Source organism: Astatotilapia calliptera, chromosome 22 (assembly GCF_900246225.1).
Source record: "Astatotilapia calliptera chromosome 22, fAstCal1.2, whole genome shotgun sequence".
In the NCBI taxonomy this organism is placed as follows: Eukaryota; Metazoa; Chordata; class Actinopteri; order Cichliformes; family Cichlidae; genus Astatotilapia; species Astatotilapia calliptera.
This window is the reverse complement of record NC_039322.1, coordinates 4,537,927-4,550,865: the sequence shown is the minus strand read 5'-3', so window position 1 is coordinate 4,550,865 and position 12,939 is coordinate 4,537,927. Positions and strand designations below refer to the sequence as shown.

Sequence of the window (12,939 nt, the reverse complement as noted above, 5' to 3'; positions counted from 1 at the left end):
GCTTCAAATGAAGAGGAATGTGCACACATCATCAATTTGTAAGAAAAGAATTTATCTTTTACATAGACATCTTATCAGATGCACACATGTCCTAATATAAAAACCGATATTGCCCCATTACTGCTGAATATGTCAATAAGCAAATGTTAATATCAATATTTATGACTAAAAAGGCACCCAGAGTCTTCTGCCAAGACAATGTGAAAAAAAATACTACTGATGGTCAAACAACAAACCAATGCACAGCCATATGGTCCATTTCATCTGTTTCAGGGGAGCTAACATTTGAAGAAAAACATTTTTATAGTATAAACTTTATATAACAACCAATGTAGCCACTGTGATGTGCTCCTCTGGTTAAGTAAATCAGGTTTTGAACTTTTGAGCTGAACATTTGATGGTTCTTTATAATAGCCTAAAAGCAATGTGAACAATATTGAAGGAAATTACAGAAAATAGAGAAAAAAATCAATTGTCTGCAAATATTTTGACACCGGTCAAGTCTTGGATAAAAAATAGTTCTAAAATTGAAATTGTGCAGATGTTGAACACCTCAAGTCACCTTCTGCTCAGCACTCTTTTAAGGACCTCATTATAAAACTGGTGAATGAACAGGGCTGACATCAAGTTGACGTCACAGCCGTTGTTACATACTTTCATTTTTGTTTGCGAAACTTTGAAAAGGTTACACTTGAATACAATGTGTGATGTCACCAGTGGCAATGGAAGTGACCAATGTGCCAGGTATGCAGGAGTACTTGAGGATTGCTGAGATATTGTTTTTAGACTTTGTAGAACAATATTTCTACTGTTGTAGAATATGAAATATTAGAGTAACTGAGAGAATCTGCTACTAAACACTGGTTTAGGATTATTAGTTATTTGTATGTTTTTAATGGGTTATATGTATACCACACTTATGTGGGGATAGAGATCCCACCTCTAGTTCAGCTGACAGCTATTTGAACACTAGAAGTAGTTGACTGGTGTGAGTTTGAGACCCGTCTCTATAAAGAGGCAAGACAGGAGGAAAGGAGGGTGGGGATACCAGAAGCCAGGTAGAACACAGGAGCAGCTGGTTGTAATTGGATCTTAGTTGGAGAACGGCACATCTTTAAAGGTGGGTGTAGGGTCTTGACCTTATTGCATCTTGAGGCAGTTGTGAGTTGGAGCTATACAAATGAAATTTAATTGATTTTAATTGAATTAAAGGCAAATAGTTTTATTGGAAGGAGGATCCGTTTTTAATCAGGGCATATGTGGAATTTTTAACATAAGACTGGACCAGAAACTGTCGAAGGATTAAAACCTTATTGTGAAATTAGAGGGTTGCCACCTTATGAAAGCACCTAAGACCTGAAGAAGATGACACTGAAGGCTGCATTTCCAAGATCTGGTGAGAAAACTCACTGCCTACTAAAACAAAGCCTATTAAGTTTGATGAAAACTCAGGAAAAGTTAAGAAGATGCAAGATGTGATTGATTGCTAGTTCGTCAGAATGAACACCATTTCCTGTTTGTAACCAGGATGATAACTGTGAGTGTGGTGTCCTTGTGCCCTGGACTCAATGCCAGAATTACACTCCCAACTCACTACTTCTATTGTGAGTGTGGTGGTTTCCTGCTGGTCACAACTAGAACGTACTTCCTTATTGTCCTGAGGCTTTTTTTTTTGCCCACGCCCTAACACTTCCTTAATCAGGGATCACCTGACTGGTCCAAATAGAGATAAAGTCCACATTGGTCTCTGTCCCGTTTTTCTCACCCATCTGCCGCAAGTTCTGACCAAGGAGAGCCCCTTCCTGTTTCAACCATGGGTTATAACTGTTCATTGGAAGACAATCCTGCAGAAATGCTTTAGATTAAAGATATCTTCAACATAGTAGTGAATCTAAAGCGCAGCTTCTCATGAACACGTTGGGCTAGTTTTTGAATGCAACAAGATCTACATATATTATTATCCTCTTTAATGTTCATACGGCAGCTTTATTTGCAAACAGTTATTTACGTCATGTTCCATTTGAATGTGTGAGTCAGGCCAAGATAAATTCTCTTTTACCTCTGTTTTGGTCTCCACCACCTCACAAGAAAAAGCTGCTAATGATGAATATTTTACATTTTGTGTTATAATCATTTTCCAAATCAAATCATATTTACAAATATTGAGTAGGTGCTTTAATCGGCTTACAAACAAAATGATTAAACCTGAACGTTTCCATCACTACACTACAGAGATGACTTTCAGCAGGGGGAACTGACGTGATCCCTTTGATACGCAAACTCGCAACTCTGAAGAAATTCATTAGTACAGCCTCAGCTCTTAGAAAAAAAGAATCTATTTTTTTTAAACCCAGGTAGGAGATTATTAACAGAATGACAATAAAAGATCATCTTTTTCCAAACTTTTGAAATTCCAGAAAATCAAATACAAAGAAAAGTGTCAGAAACAGAAGTGAGATTTCCTCCTTTATGAGTATTAGTTTCTATTATCTGGGAATAGTATTCAGAATCAGAATCAGAATACTTTATTGATCCCTGGGGGAAATTATTGACTTAACTCCTGGCACGAAGCTACACTCGGTCTTCATCTCCGCATGTTTTTCACCTTCTGTACATTTATTATTAATGGTCAATGCTGCTGGGATGTGGTCACACTGTTTGCGCTACTTACTCCTGCAAGTATCACCATATCCTCTTTTATTTAATATGTTGTTGTACAAATTATATTTTGCTTTACAGCCACTTTCATTCCTACAGAGTTTACATTTACTTTCTTAAATCTGTTTCAGTGTTTTGCAAACTGAGTTTTATTTTCTAAACTTAATGTAGTTAAAATAAGAAAGTGAGGTGATAACATAAGAGTGGAGAGAAAGAGAGAGAGGAGGAAAGGAAAATTGCTCAATCTGGTATTTTCTGCTTTTTTTTTTTAATTTATCATTTCCTCCATTTAGAATTACCTCAACAAACAAAGAAATTTGAAGCTTTTTCAGATAAAGGGGGGGTTAGAGGAGGGGTGGTTGGCCAGCGTGGGTGTGATGCCTAAATGGCGACGATGGCTGATGACTCAGGTGATGTGTCATACTCTATGCTATAAAAGGGAACTTTTACATTTGTCCACACAAACACAATCACTCACACGTACTGTACTCACACTGGACTCAGAGGAAGGTTTGTTTACTACGGCAGGAGCAGAAACATGAAATGTAAGTTGGTCTAAGTTACTTTTTAAAGAAAGAGGGGGAGGTGTGAGTGACTGTGAGTGTGAGAGTGAATGTTTGTGTGAAGAAGGGGGGCTTTGCTGCACGTGGTCTCCTACTTTTACTTTTAGCCTAAAGGAAGTGGAGAGGGAGAGGCAATGAATGGATGGATGAATGATTAAATCCCAAGCAGTCTGTGGCTGAAACTAAACTCAAAGTGATATTTGAAGTGCTTAAATGTTTAATTTGAACTCTAGAAATCAGCCACTGTTTAGTTTCAGGTTGGGCTGTGATTGGCTGGTGCTGTGTGTGTGTCAGTGTGCATGTCTTTGTGTCTTAGGGGTTTCCCGGGTTGTTCGAGCTGGTTAAAAAGTAGATCCTTAGATAAAAAACAGGTACTCACAGATAAATGTGAAAAGTAAAGTTGCTTAAGTACACAAGGACTTTAAGCTGAATGGGCTTAGGGTATTAAAAGTGTTGTAGAAAGTAGCATTTGTTTGGCCAACCTACTCTTTAATGCTGACACATGAATTTCCAGGCAGCATTTCACTGTAACTGCTCTGTAATGTAACTGCTCAAGGTGGAAGAGAAACACTCTAAGTAATAACTATATCGCTCAGATAATGAAGTAGTCGCATAAGCTTGTATAAAATGTAACTACTCAGGTAAAGTAGAGGTATTTAAAATAGTACTGCATGAATGTGTTTAGTTAGTTTTTACTATTGAAATGCTCAGTTATAAAACTGTGCTGTGTAGGATCAAAGTGAAGTAAAATAACTTCACATTATGGTGCTGTTTTAATGTTTTACAGAGGCAATCATCATGTCAACACAGTGTATGAAAGTCATAAATTGTTGTTGTTGCTTAGCTGAGAGATTTGGCCAACACTACACGTGGACTTCCTAGTTTCTGACAGCAACAGAAATGAATGGCTGTGTAACTGGCGCACATATTTATGAATGAAAAGGAAGCTGTGGTCACTGGGCAGTGAAGGTGGGCTCTGTGGTTTTCCTTTGTAGTCAGCAGAAAAAACAAAAAACGTTTTGACAGTTTTACTGACATGAAAACACCAGTTTTCCTTTGCTTTCACGCAGTCGTCTGGAGGTAATCAGTCACAGTGACAGGAGGAAAAATAACAGAATAAATCAAGTTGCTACTTTAGTTGTGTGGTCATCTCAGGTTTTATAACATTTAATAGCTGGAGTAGTTTTAAAGAACTGAGCCTGTGTTAACTGTATTCTCTTTATCTGTGCTTTGGGAATGATATTTCCTTGATGCTCATCCAATCAGATTGGTATTGTATGACACTCTTACTAAGTCAAAAACTACTGGATCATCAACGAACTGTGAAAACATGATGACTAGTAACAAAAACAGGAGCCATGAGGCACCCAGAGTCTGTTTATCCAAAAGTTGTGAAAGCTACGAGTCAGGTCATCAGACAGTGATGTCATCATTGCACATCACCAGCATTTACTGTAATGTAATTTGCAGACTCACTATAAGGGGCCTGAACCCTGATTCTGCTGTGGAGTGAGTCAGCTCATATACCAGCTTGCCCAAGTGGACAAAAATGGTACTGCAACTCATCCACTCCAATTTTTTTTAAACCTCAATATAAACAACCTCAATATTCAGATTATGCGAATCATTATTACTGCAGTGGTTTTATCCATTATGGTCCAAAGCTTCTTGGGAGATTTCAAGCTTGGCTATGATTTTTTTTTATTTTTTATGATGTTGTAGTGAGTATGAGTCATTTTAAGGAATAGGTTTCCCCTTGTTATGCTACATAAATGGATTAGCTGTATGGGGCAGAGCAACGATTAATTCCAGTGAAGTCTGTATATAGCTACATACTGGAGTGATGTCACCCTGTCTCCAGTGAACCTAAGAAAACAGGATGCTGCAGGAATTGAAACTGCACACAGTCATGCTCTGCAATTTGAAAAACAAAGTAAAATAAATGTTTAGCTAATTTAATATTATTAAGAATTGTTAATTAAATCAATGCCACTTATATTTAAGAATCTTTTTCTTCCCCCATTTAGCTGATTTTTATAGCATGAAAATCAGCAATATTTTGACATTTACATGCTTTTGTTCATGTCAGGTTTGGATAGATTCAACAATTTAGTGCTGCAAGAACCTTACAAGTTATATATATGGGACCAATCAGCCACAATGACATGGCACATCTGTTAGGCCAGCAGAGTGGCATTTTCAGCACACTTCCTGTTGCATTTCTCTGTAACAGTAATTTGAAACTGGGCTTGCGTAAATTTCTATAGAACTATTGTACTTTCCAGGATGCTAGCGCGTAATCCCACCAGCAGGACTCATGCCCTCCTTCTCTTGTTTTTTTTCTGTTCTTTGGCTTTTCTTGAGTCAAACAATTTCTTTCTTCTAGTTTCAACTCTGTATTTGTAGCTCTGTAAAATTGTACCTATAAAAAGAAGTTTAGGCAAACAGACGCTGAAGTTCAAATCCCGAATGATCCAGAGTGACTGAACTTACACCTCACTTTGTAAGTGCAACTTTCACACTCTTGTAACTCTACTCCAGGTCTCCACCTCCACTCCCTAAAGGGAAGTATGTGGCTTTTAAATAGTAAACACTTTTGGATTGTTATAGTGTAAAGCTTTTTAGAGGAGTTAAACAGCACAGTCAGGTTATAATTTTATAGGGTTTGTCACCTTAGGGTGCCACCTTTTAGACTACATAATCATTTGATTCACTGTTAATATAAAATTATATATTTATGTTTATCTGAAGTATCCAAAGTGTTTTTTATTTTAGTTTTGGTAGAAAAACATATAAACATGTTCTTAGTGCTGTCACTCTGCTCCTGAAACAACCTGTTTGAAAGCCAAACCTCACACTTCAGTTATTACAAAGTTACCATTTTCTTGTTTATTTGATGGTTTTGGAGAAAGATGACAGAGCTCCTCCCGCCACTCAGGCTTTACACTTTATTCACTGGACGGTCTTCAAAGTAAAAGAAGAGCAAATAAGAAGAAATAAGGCACTCACTGTGTCAGAGAGAAAACACAGGAAACTCCAGTGTTTGTTTGTCTGACTCAGCAAGAAAGAGCACACGAACCCGATCGGAAACGGTGGAAGCTTGTGATTATGTGAGAGCTTGCATGTGCGTGTGTTGATGTTTCGTGCGTGGGTAAACGAGTGCTGATGAAATGACCTGTTAAACACATTAAAGGTGGCCCATTCACTCTGCTTCTTAAGCAACTTTGTTCTGTGCCGTTATGCTGTCACAGCTGTTTACTCTGCCAAATACATGACTGTACGCAGCACTGCTGGAGGATGTTTTTCTTAGTGTGACAGTTGGGTTTTGCTGATGGCTTTTTCAGTAATTTTCCAATAACTAAATGAAGCATTTTGAGCCCTTCACTAACTGAAAATCATTTTAACATGAAGCCTGCTGTTGCATGTGCAAAAGCCACAGTTGCACTCATTCAGTGCTTGTACTTTTGTTATTAACTATTTCGTGTTTGAATCTTGTTCAACACTGAATCCAAAAACTACACTGTTCTTACAATCAAGCCACGAGGTTTTGTGCTATCGGGAAAATTGAGGATAAGTGAAGAGCAGACAGCAATATATTTGTCTGGTGGTCGATGTCTGACTCATATCAGAGTATTAAATTGTTCTCTGATGCAGTATTTTAGCTCTGTAATAAGATCCAGACATGAATGCTGATGGCGGAAAAATATTGTTTCCCAGCTCTTCTTGACCCCCTGTGCATTTAATACTAAACACTCATAACAAGAACAAACAGATGAAGAGTGAAAGAGCAAAACTCTTTATATTGAGATTTTTAAGAAGAAAAGAAAGTTATTGACTTGTTGGATGAAGAAGGTGTGTCGTGGTGGTGGTGGGGGGTGGGGGGGACATTTTTTTAAAGCCTAAATTCATCAATTTCAGTTACATTAATTAACAAACAGCTCTATTGTTTGTTAATTAATAGTCACATTGTGAATGTAAAAGTACATTTCACCAGATGCGTTGATTTAACAGCCATCTTTTGTTTCAGCATTATGACACTGGTGCCCTCAGTGACTCAGCTTCCATCCATCCATTAGTAAACACTTATTTGGATCATGGGAGGTCTGCGTATTATCTAAGCTTTCTTTAGCTAAAACACTGAGTACACCCTGAACATGTTCCCAGTCCAACAAAGGGCCATATGGATGCCATCTTGGTGAATTTAATTTGGACTAAGACCAAGTGCTATCTAAACAAATAGGGAGAGGCATGATTTTGCTTTCACTGGTCAGTAAGACATAAAAGTATACTACAAGTTCATTATGAAATTTTTAGTTTTTTAGCAAATGAACACTGTTTTGTTCCACAGGCTAAACTCACAAGACAATCATAACTCCATTAACCTACTTCGAGTTGTAGCTCAGGAGGCAGAGCAGGTCATCTATTAATCAGAAGGTTGTTAGTGGTTTGATCCCTAGCTGCTCCAGTCTGCATGCGAAATTATCCTTGGGCAAGATGCTGAAGTTGCTCTCCAATGCATTTATTGGAGGGTGAATGTTAAATAGAGTGCATTCAGACCTAGAAAAAAGCCCCAAATTATCATATAGCATTGGTGGGTTTAGTAACTAAAAAGTGGAGGATAAAATTCACATTGTAATGACATTACCGTAACATTTATAAAGTCACAGCTTTATACGTCTGTCTGGCTGCTGACCTTCTGCTTTCCTGCTGTTTCCTGATCAGCCAAAGTCACGAGATGAAATCTGACTTCCAAAGAATAATGTCTGACCAAAGGTCACCAGCAAATTAGATCAAGGTTGAAAGTTATCTTCCAGCGACAGCAGCTAGAATAAAGCTAATATATAGAAATATAGAAAGAAAAACTATAGAAGCAAAAATGGAAGAAATAAAACCTAAAATATAGGGAAGACAATAAGTAGAAACATTTAATAAATTTTCACCTTTACTGAACTGTGTAAAATAATTTAAATATTCAAGTCGTTTTCATTTTAAATGGATAAAACATCACGAAAACTTCACTTTGTTTTCTTAGGTAAACAATTTCACCCTTTTTACCTCATTGTTGACCTCTTTAGCCCATAAAGTATACTGCCCCGAGTGCCTGAGTGGCAGTAAAAGTGCTTAAAGTGCTCCGACACTCATAACAAAGTGGATGTTTTCCCTCTAAAAAGCGCAGCCCGGGGCATCTGCCCGGTGATGTCACCGCCAAGAGATTAATCTGAGTCAGACTTCTGCGCCAGCTCCCTTCTCCTTTTCCAACAAGAGGCCCAGAGCAGGCTGGGGAAAAAAAAGCCCACAGCATACCTCTCATTCCTTATCCCTGATCTAACACTAACGGACAGTTCATTTCTTTGTTACTCTGCATAATGGGATTTCTGAAGTTACAAAGACCTGCAGACATGAACTAATCTTGATTTTGGTGTTACTCCTTTCAGTTATGATGAAAAGAAGTTTATGAAATAGAGACAAAACAAACTACAGAAGACTCATTGCAATTATTCATTCTCAAACAGATAACATCAGGGTGGTTCTTCTTTCCAGGGATTAACTAAGCACAGTAGGAGGTATTCAGTCACGGAGGTCCAGTCCATCAGACTTAATTTTTTTTTTATTGTTCATACGTAAACATTAAATGGGATGGCCATAAAATATAAACACTGTGCTGCTTCTAGTAACATATCTAAAGTGCCCCTCAGCTTTATAGTTTAGTTTGGTGTTCTTGATTAATTGCCTGTTGTTTTACAGCCCTCAACCCTTGCTTCATTAACCTAAATGCGGCAGCAGGAGGTAGCTGTGACTCATGAAAGGTGTTTGAATAGAGTTTACATAGTTAAGCATTTAGCAGCCAAAGAGACAGATAATTTCCCCAGAAACCAGTGGAGACCAAAACCAGAGCTACAACAAGGTACTGATGGAAAATGGCAAATCTGGCATTAATGTGTCATTAGGCAACTGCCAAATTCAGCAAAACAACTTTGTATGATAGTAAAAAGGCAAACTCATAGTTTCTGTTTCCAAAGTGGTCAGTGTAGCAACTATTCTGAAGCCATGCAGCCTAAAATAAGAGACTGTGGTACTAGATACAAAGTATTATTCGCTGTGAGTTAAGTAGAATGTTTTTTAACAGTCTTATAGACAAAGCAGCTACAGTCGTCTTGCTTTTTGTATTGGGTTTATGTCCGTATGGGCTAATCAGTGGTTGCTGCTATAACTTTGTTGAGGTTCGCTACATTTGCATTCTCTACATTTAACCTGAAAGCATAATATCAGCAAGTATGAGCTAAAAATGTCGTTTTAAGGTACTCATCCATTCATTTTTGACTGCTTCAAAAAGAATTGCAGGGAAAAGACAGCGACCATTTGAAGCCATTTGAGGCTCCAGTTTGTGCTGATGTTGTTCCCTGGTGACACTTCTGAGATGTGATTTACCTGAAACAGCGTCTGAAATTTTAAAAAAATGAAAAGACTTTATGCAGGTCAAATAAAAACAGTGTTATGAAAAATGTCAGCTAACCTGTTAACATGCTGCTTGTGTTTCTGGGAAACACCGGCTATCACTTTGCAGAAAATTTTCTCCTTCCTTCTGTCACACACCCACACTCCTTCAGTACTAAATGCTAACAGTGACCTGCTTTAGTGTCTAAACCACCATCCATGCTTGTTTTATCTCGTATCTGATCTCCTGCTCTTATCTGATTTCTTTGAATTACTGTTTATGTCTGGATCTGATATCTGAGGGTGTGAGGTTTTTTTTTTGGTTTTTTTTGTTTGTTCGTTCGTTAGATCCGATCTCCAACAAACGCTTTGGTGTTAATGCTAGTATGTACCTACAGTCGCATCAGATTGATGGCGTAATAGTTCCTAACTGCCGTGACAAATACAGCTGCCTCAGGATTAATCTTGTGGGTCATGTGGTCCAGATTTAGGCTGGAAATGAAAACAAGTTTCCATGTAGCTCTGTGGTTTTTCTATCTGATTCAGAAGCAGCACGTCTGGGTCGCACAGAGGGGAAGAGGTTGAGTTGTGATACTTTCTGCTGCAACGTGAATGCAGCCCAGTAGCCACCTGTTATGAGAGTGTGTGTGTGTGTGTGTGTGTGTGTGTGTGTGTGTGTGTGTGTGTGTGTGTGTGTGTGTGTGTGTGTGTGTGTGTGCGCGCGCGCAGCTGGGAGCAGCATCAGCTGAATGTTACTCAGCTCGATCCTTTGCTTTGAATAAATGTGGAGCTGGTGTTTTTATGTGGCTGATTGTGTTTTGATGAGGCTAAAGACCACAGAACCTAATGAAATACACAAGATTGTAACTTATTATTTTGATCCTTTTTTCTTGTCTTTGCAGTTTTCCATGACACCACCTCTTTTCTTCTCTACCTGGTAATACTGGCTGAGCTATTTGTCCATTCGTCGTCCCGTCCCACCCCTTGTCCGTACAGCGTGTTTGAACCAATGATTCATCAGTTGGACAAGATCATCACCTCCTCCAAAAAACTCCATGGTTTGGTAAGGTTTAACTTTACCCTTCCTGTTCCAGATCCATGTTGGCTTTTCTGTCATAGAACCATTTTTTTTGTTTCAAAACTTGTTGTTATTAGGTCAAAATAAATCAGATCTTTCCTCACTGACCGAAAACTGGACTCCAACTAAGAAATAGAAAAATTTGAGGCGTAATTAAAAATAAGCACGATACACTCGAGCACAAACTTTGTAGGAGTGTTACTGCAAAAGGCTTGTAAAATGTCTCGGTAAATGAGAGAATTGGTTGTGCGCTTTTTAATAAAGCAAGTGAAAAATGAGTCATTTAAAGAACATAGTAAATCACCAAAAGTGAAAGTGCATAACTGTGAACTGAAAGCTTGAAAAATGTCTTATCTGATTCAAGTGAGCATTCTAGTTTATGTTTAACAATTAAAAATCCTATATAATAAGTATTATAAGAAAATGTGGTTATGTTTTAAACCTCCGTTTTCGCTATATTTTAACAGCCAGAAGCCGAGCTTGTGACCTTCATGGACATAGAACACAAACTGGACAGTCTTCCTGTAATAAAACACACTGCTGCCCATCTCAACTCGTTGAAGGTAATCATCCAGTTTCTCCTATCAGTGATTTAAACGGTCGAAATGCACTCTAAATGCTATCAAAGTTTAAAAGATATTCACTTAATTTGTCGCCTTAACATCTCTGCAGGTTAACGAGTCTCTCTCTCAGCTCTACGTGTACGTCGAGTCCTTCAGGCTGCACACCAAGTGGTTGAAAACTGCACAAGTAAATGTCAGTGTGCCCTTTCAGGCAGCTGAGGGCGCCAGCAACCACCTCGAGCAATTGTCCGATCTCACTAAAAAATTTCTAGAAAAGGTGAGAGCAACAGTATGGCTTGAATTTACTGAGTCTGCTTGTTTTTAGAAAGAAAATCCACTGAAAATGACACACAAGAGATTTCTTACACTTTAATTTAATATTAACTTTAACTGAAAACTGATACTGTTGATATTAGAGCAAAAAGTAAATTAAAGAATATGTACAAAATGTAAAAGATAGTGTTTGACATAACAATGTAAAACTTTAACTTTGACTCACATTCATCTTTTGATTTTTTTGTTTTTTTGTGTTGTTTTTGACCACGTAGTCATTACATAATTTAATCACCACCTGGGTTAAAAAAATAAAGGAATAAAGACTAAATTCTTAAACTCTTTTTTCCTGTCTCTCAAAGAAAGCAATGACCAAAATATAGATTAACAAAAGGAAACAAACAAATTAAGAACAGACCTGACATTTAATCATTCAACTCCACAGCTAAATGTATTGATTCCCATTAAAACTCATCCAGAGAGTGAAGAGAAAACAATCAGTTTTTGTGCTTTCTCTGATTCAACCAATGACTTTGGTTTCTTTTTCTTTCCATCTTCAGATCGGTGAACAAGTTCCTCAGACGGCGTCTCCCTCCCTCCCGGTCGTCTCCACAGCCTTCGAGGCTCTCAGGTTCTCTGTAGAGATCTCAGACCGGCTACAAGTCTTCTGTCACTGGTCAAAAAGAATCTTACGGCAACTCCAGAGACGATCCCCCTGTCCAAAACATTAAACTCAAGCCTCCAAGACAAAACTAGTGATGTCTTCCTACATAACCACTGTCACGTTTTATGATTTCCCCTTCAGCATTTGAGCTGGACTAAAAAATATTGAATATTTGATGTCATATCATGTCATGACAGGATATGATATTTAATTTTCCATTACTCTGAAATTTCTCATATTTGATTGAGGTCCATGATACAGAACTTTGAGTTAAACGTCTCAACAGTGATAGGGTAATAGATGTTGATGTCTCCCTTGAGATGAACGGTCTGACGTCTTGTCTGTATTTTGTTTATTTGTTTAAAATTCAGTTACTTCACTTTAGTTTATTTTTAACAAATGCCTTTAAAACTGCAACTCCCAGCTGGACTAAACTTTGTGTTTTGTGCTAATAAGTCAGTTTTAGCCTGCTAACATGCTAATCTGAGACAGTGAACATTGAATATCTGCTAGCACCAGAATGTACTGTCATTGTTATTGTGAGCATTCTTAAATAGCTACTGTAGTCCAAGTACAGCCTTACGAAGCTACTAGCATGTCAGAAGTGGTGAGTAGAGAGTAGAGCTACAGAAAAGTTCAAAAAATGCAAGATCAAGGTTTCAGCATTTTTAAAATGAGAGAAATCTTACTGGATTATTGGGATTT

At 37.9% G+C, this 12,939-nt stretch overlaps 1 protein-coding gene across 1 annotated transcript; it reads left to right on the top strand.

Annotated features, from left to right (window-relative positions):
- Positions 1-3,137: 3,137 nt before the first annotated feature.
- il11b (interleukin 11b) lies at positions 3,138-12,346 on the top strand. Its single transcript, XM_026157164.1, has 5 exons — positions 3,138-3,203; positions 10,559-10,719; positions 11,202-11,297; positions 11,407-11,574; positions 12,131-12,346. Exons 1-5 carry the CDS (start codon positions 3,197-3,199, stop codon positions 12,299-12,301), a joined length of 603 nt encoding a protein of 200 aa, XP_026012949.1. The 5' UTR covers positions 3,138-3,196; the 3' UTR covers positions 12,302-12,346.
- The last annotated feature ends 593 nt before the right edge of the window (positions 12,347-12,939 follow it).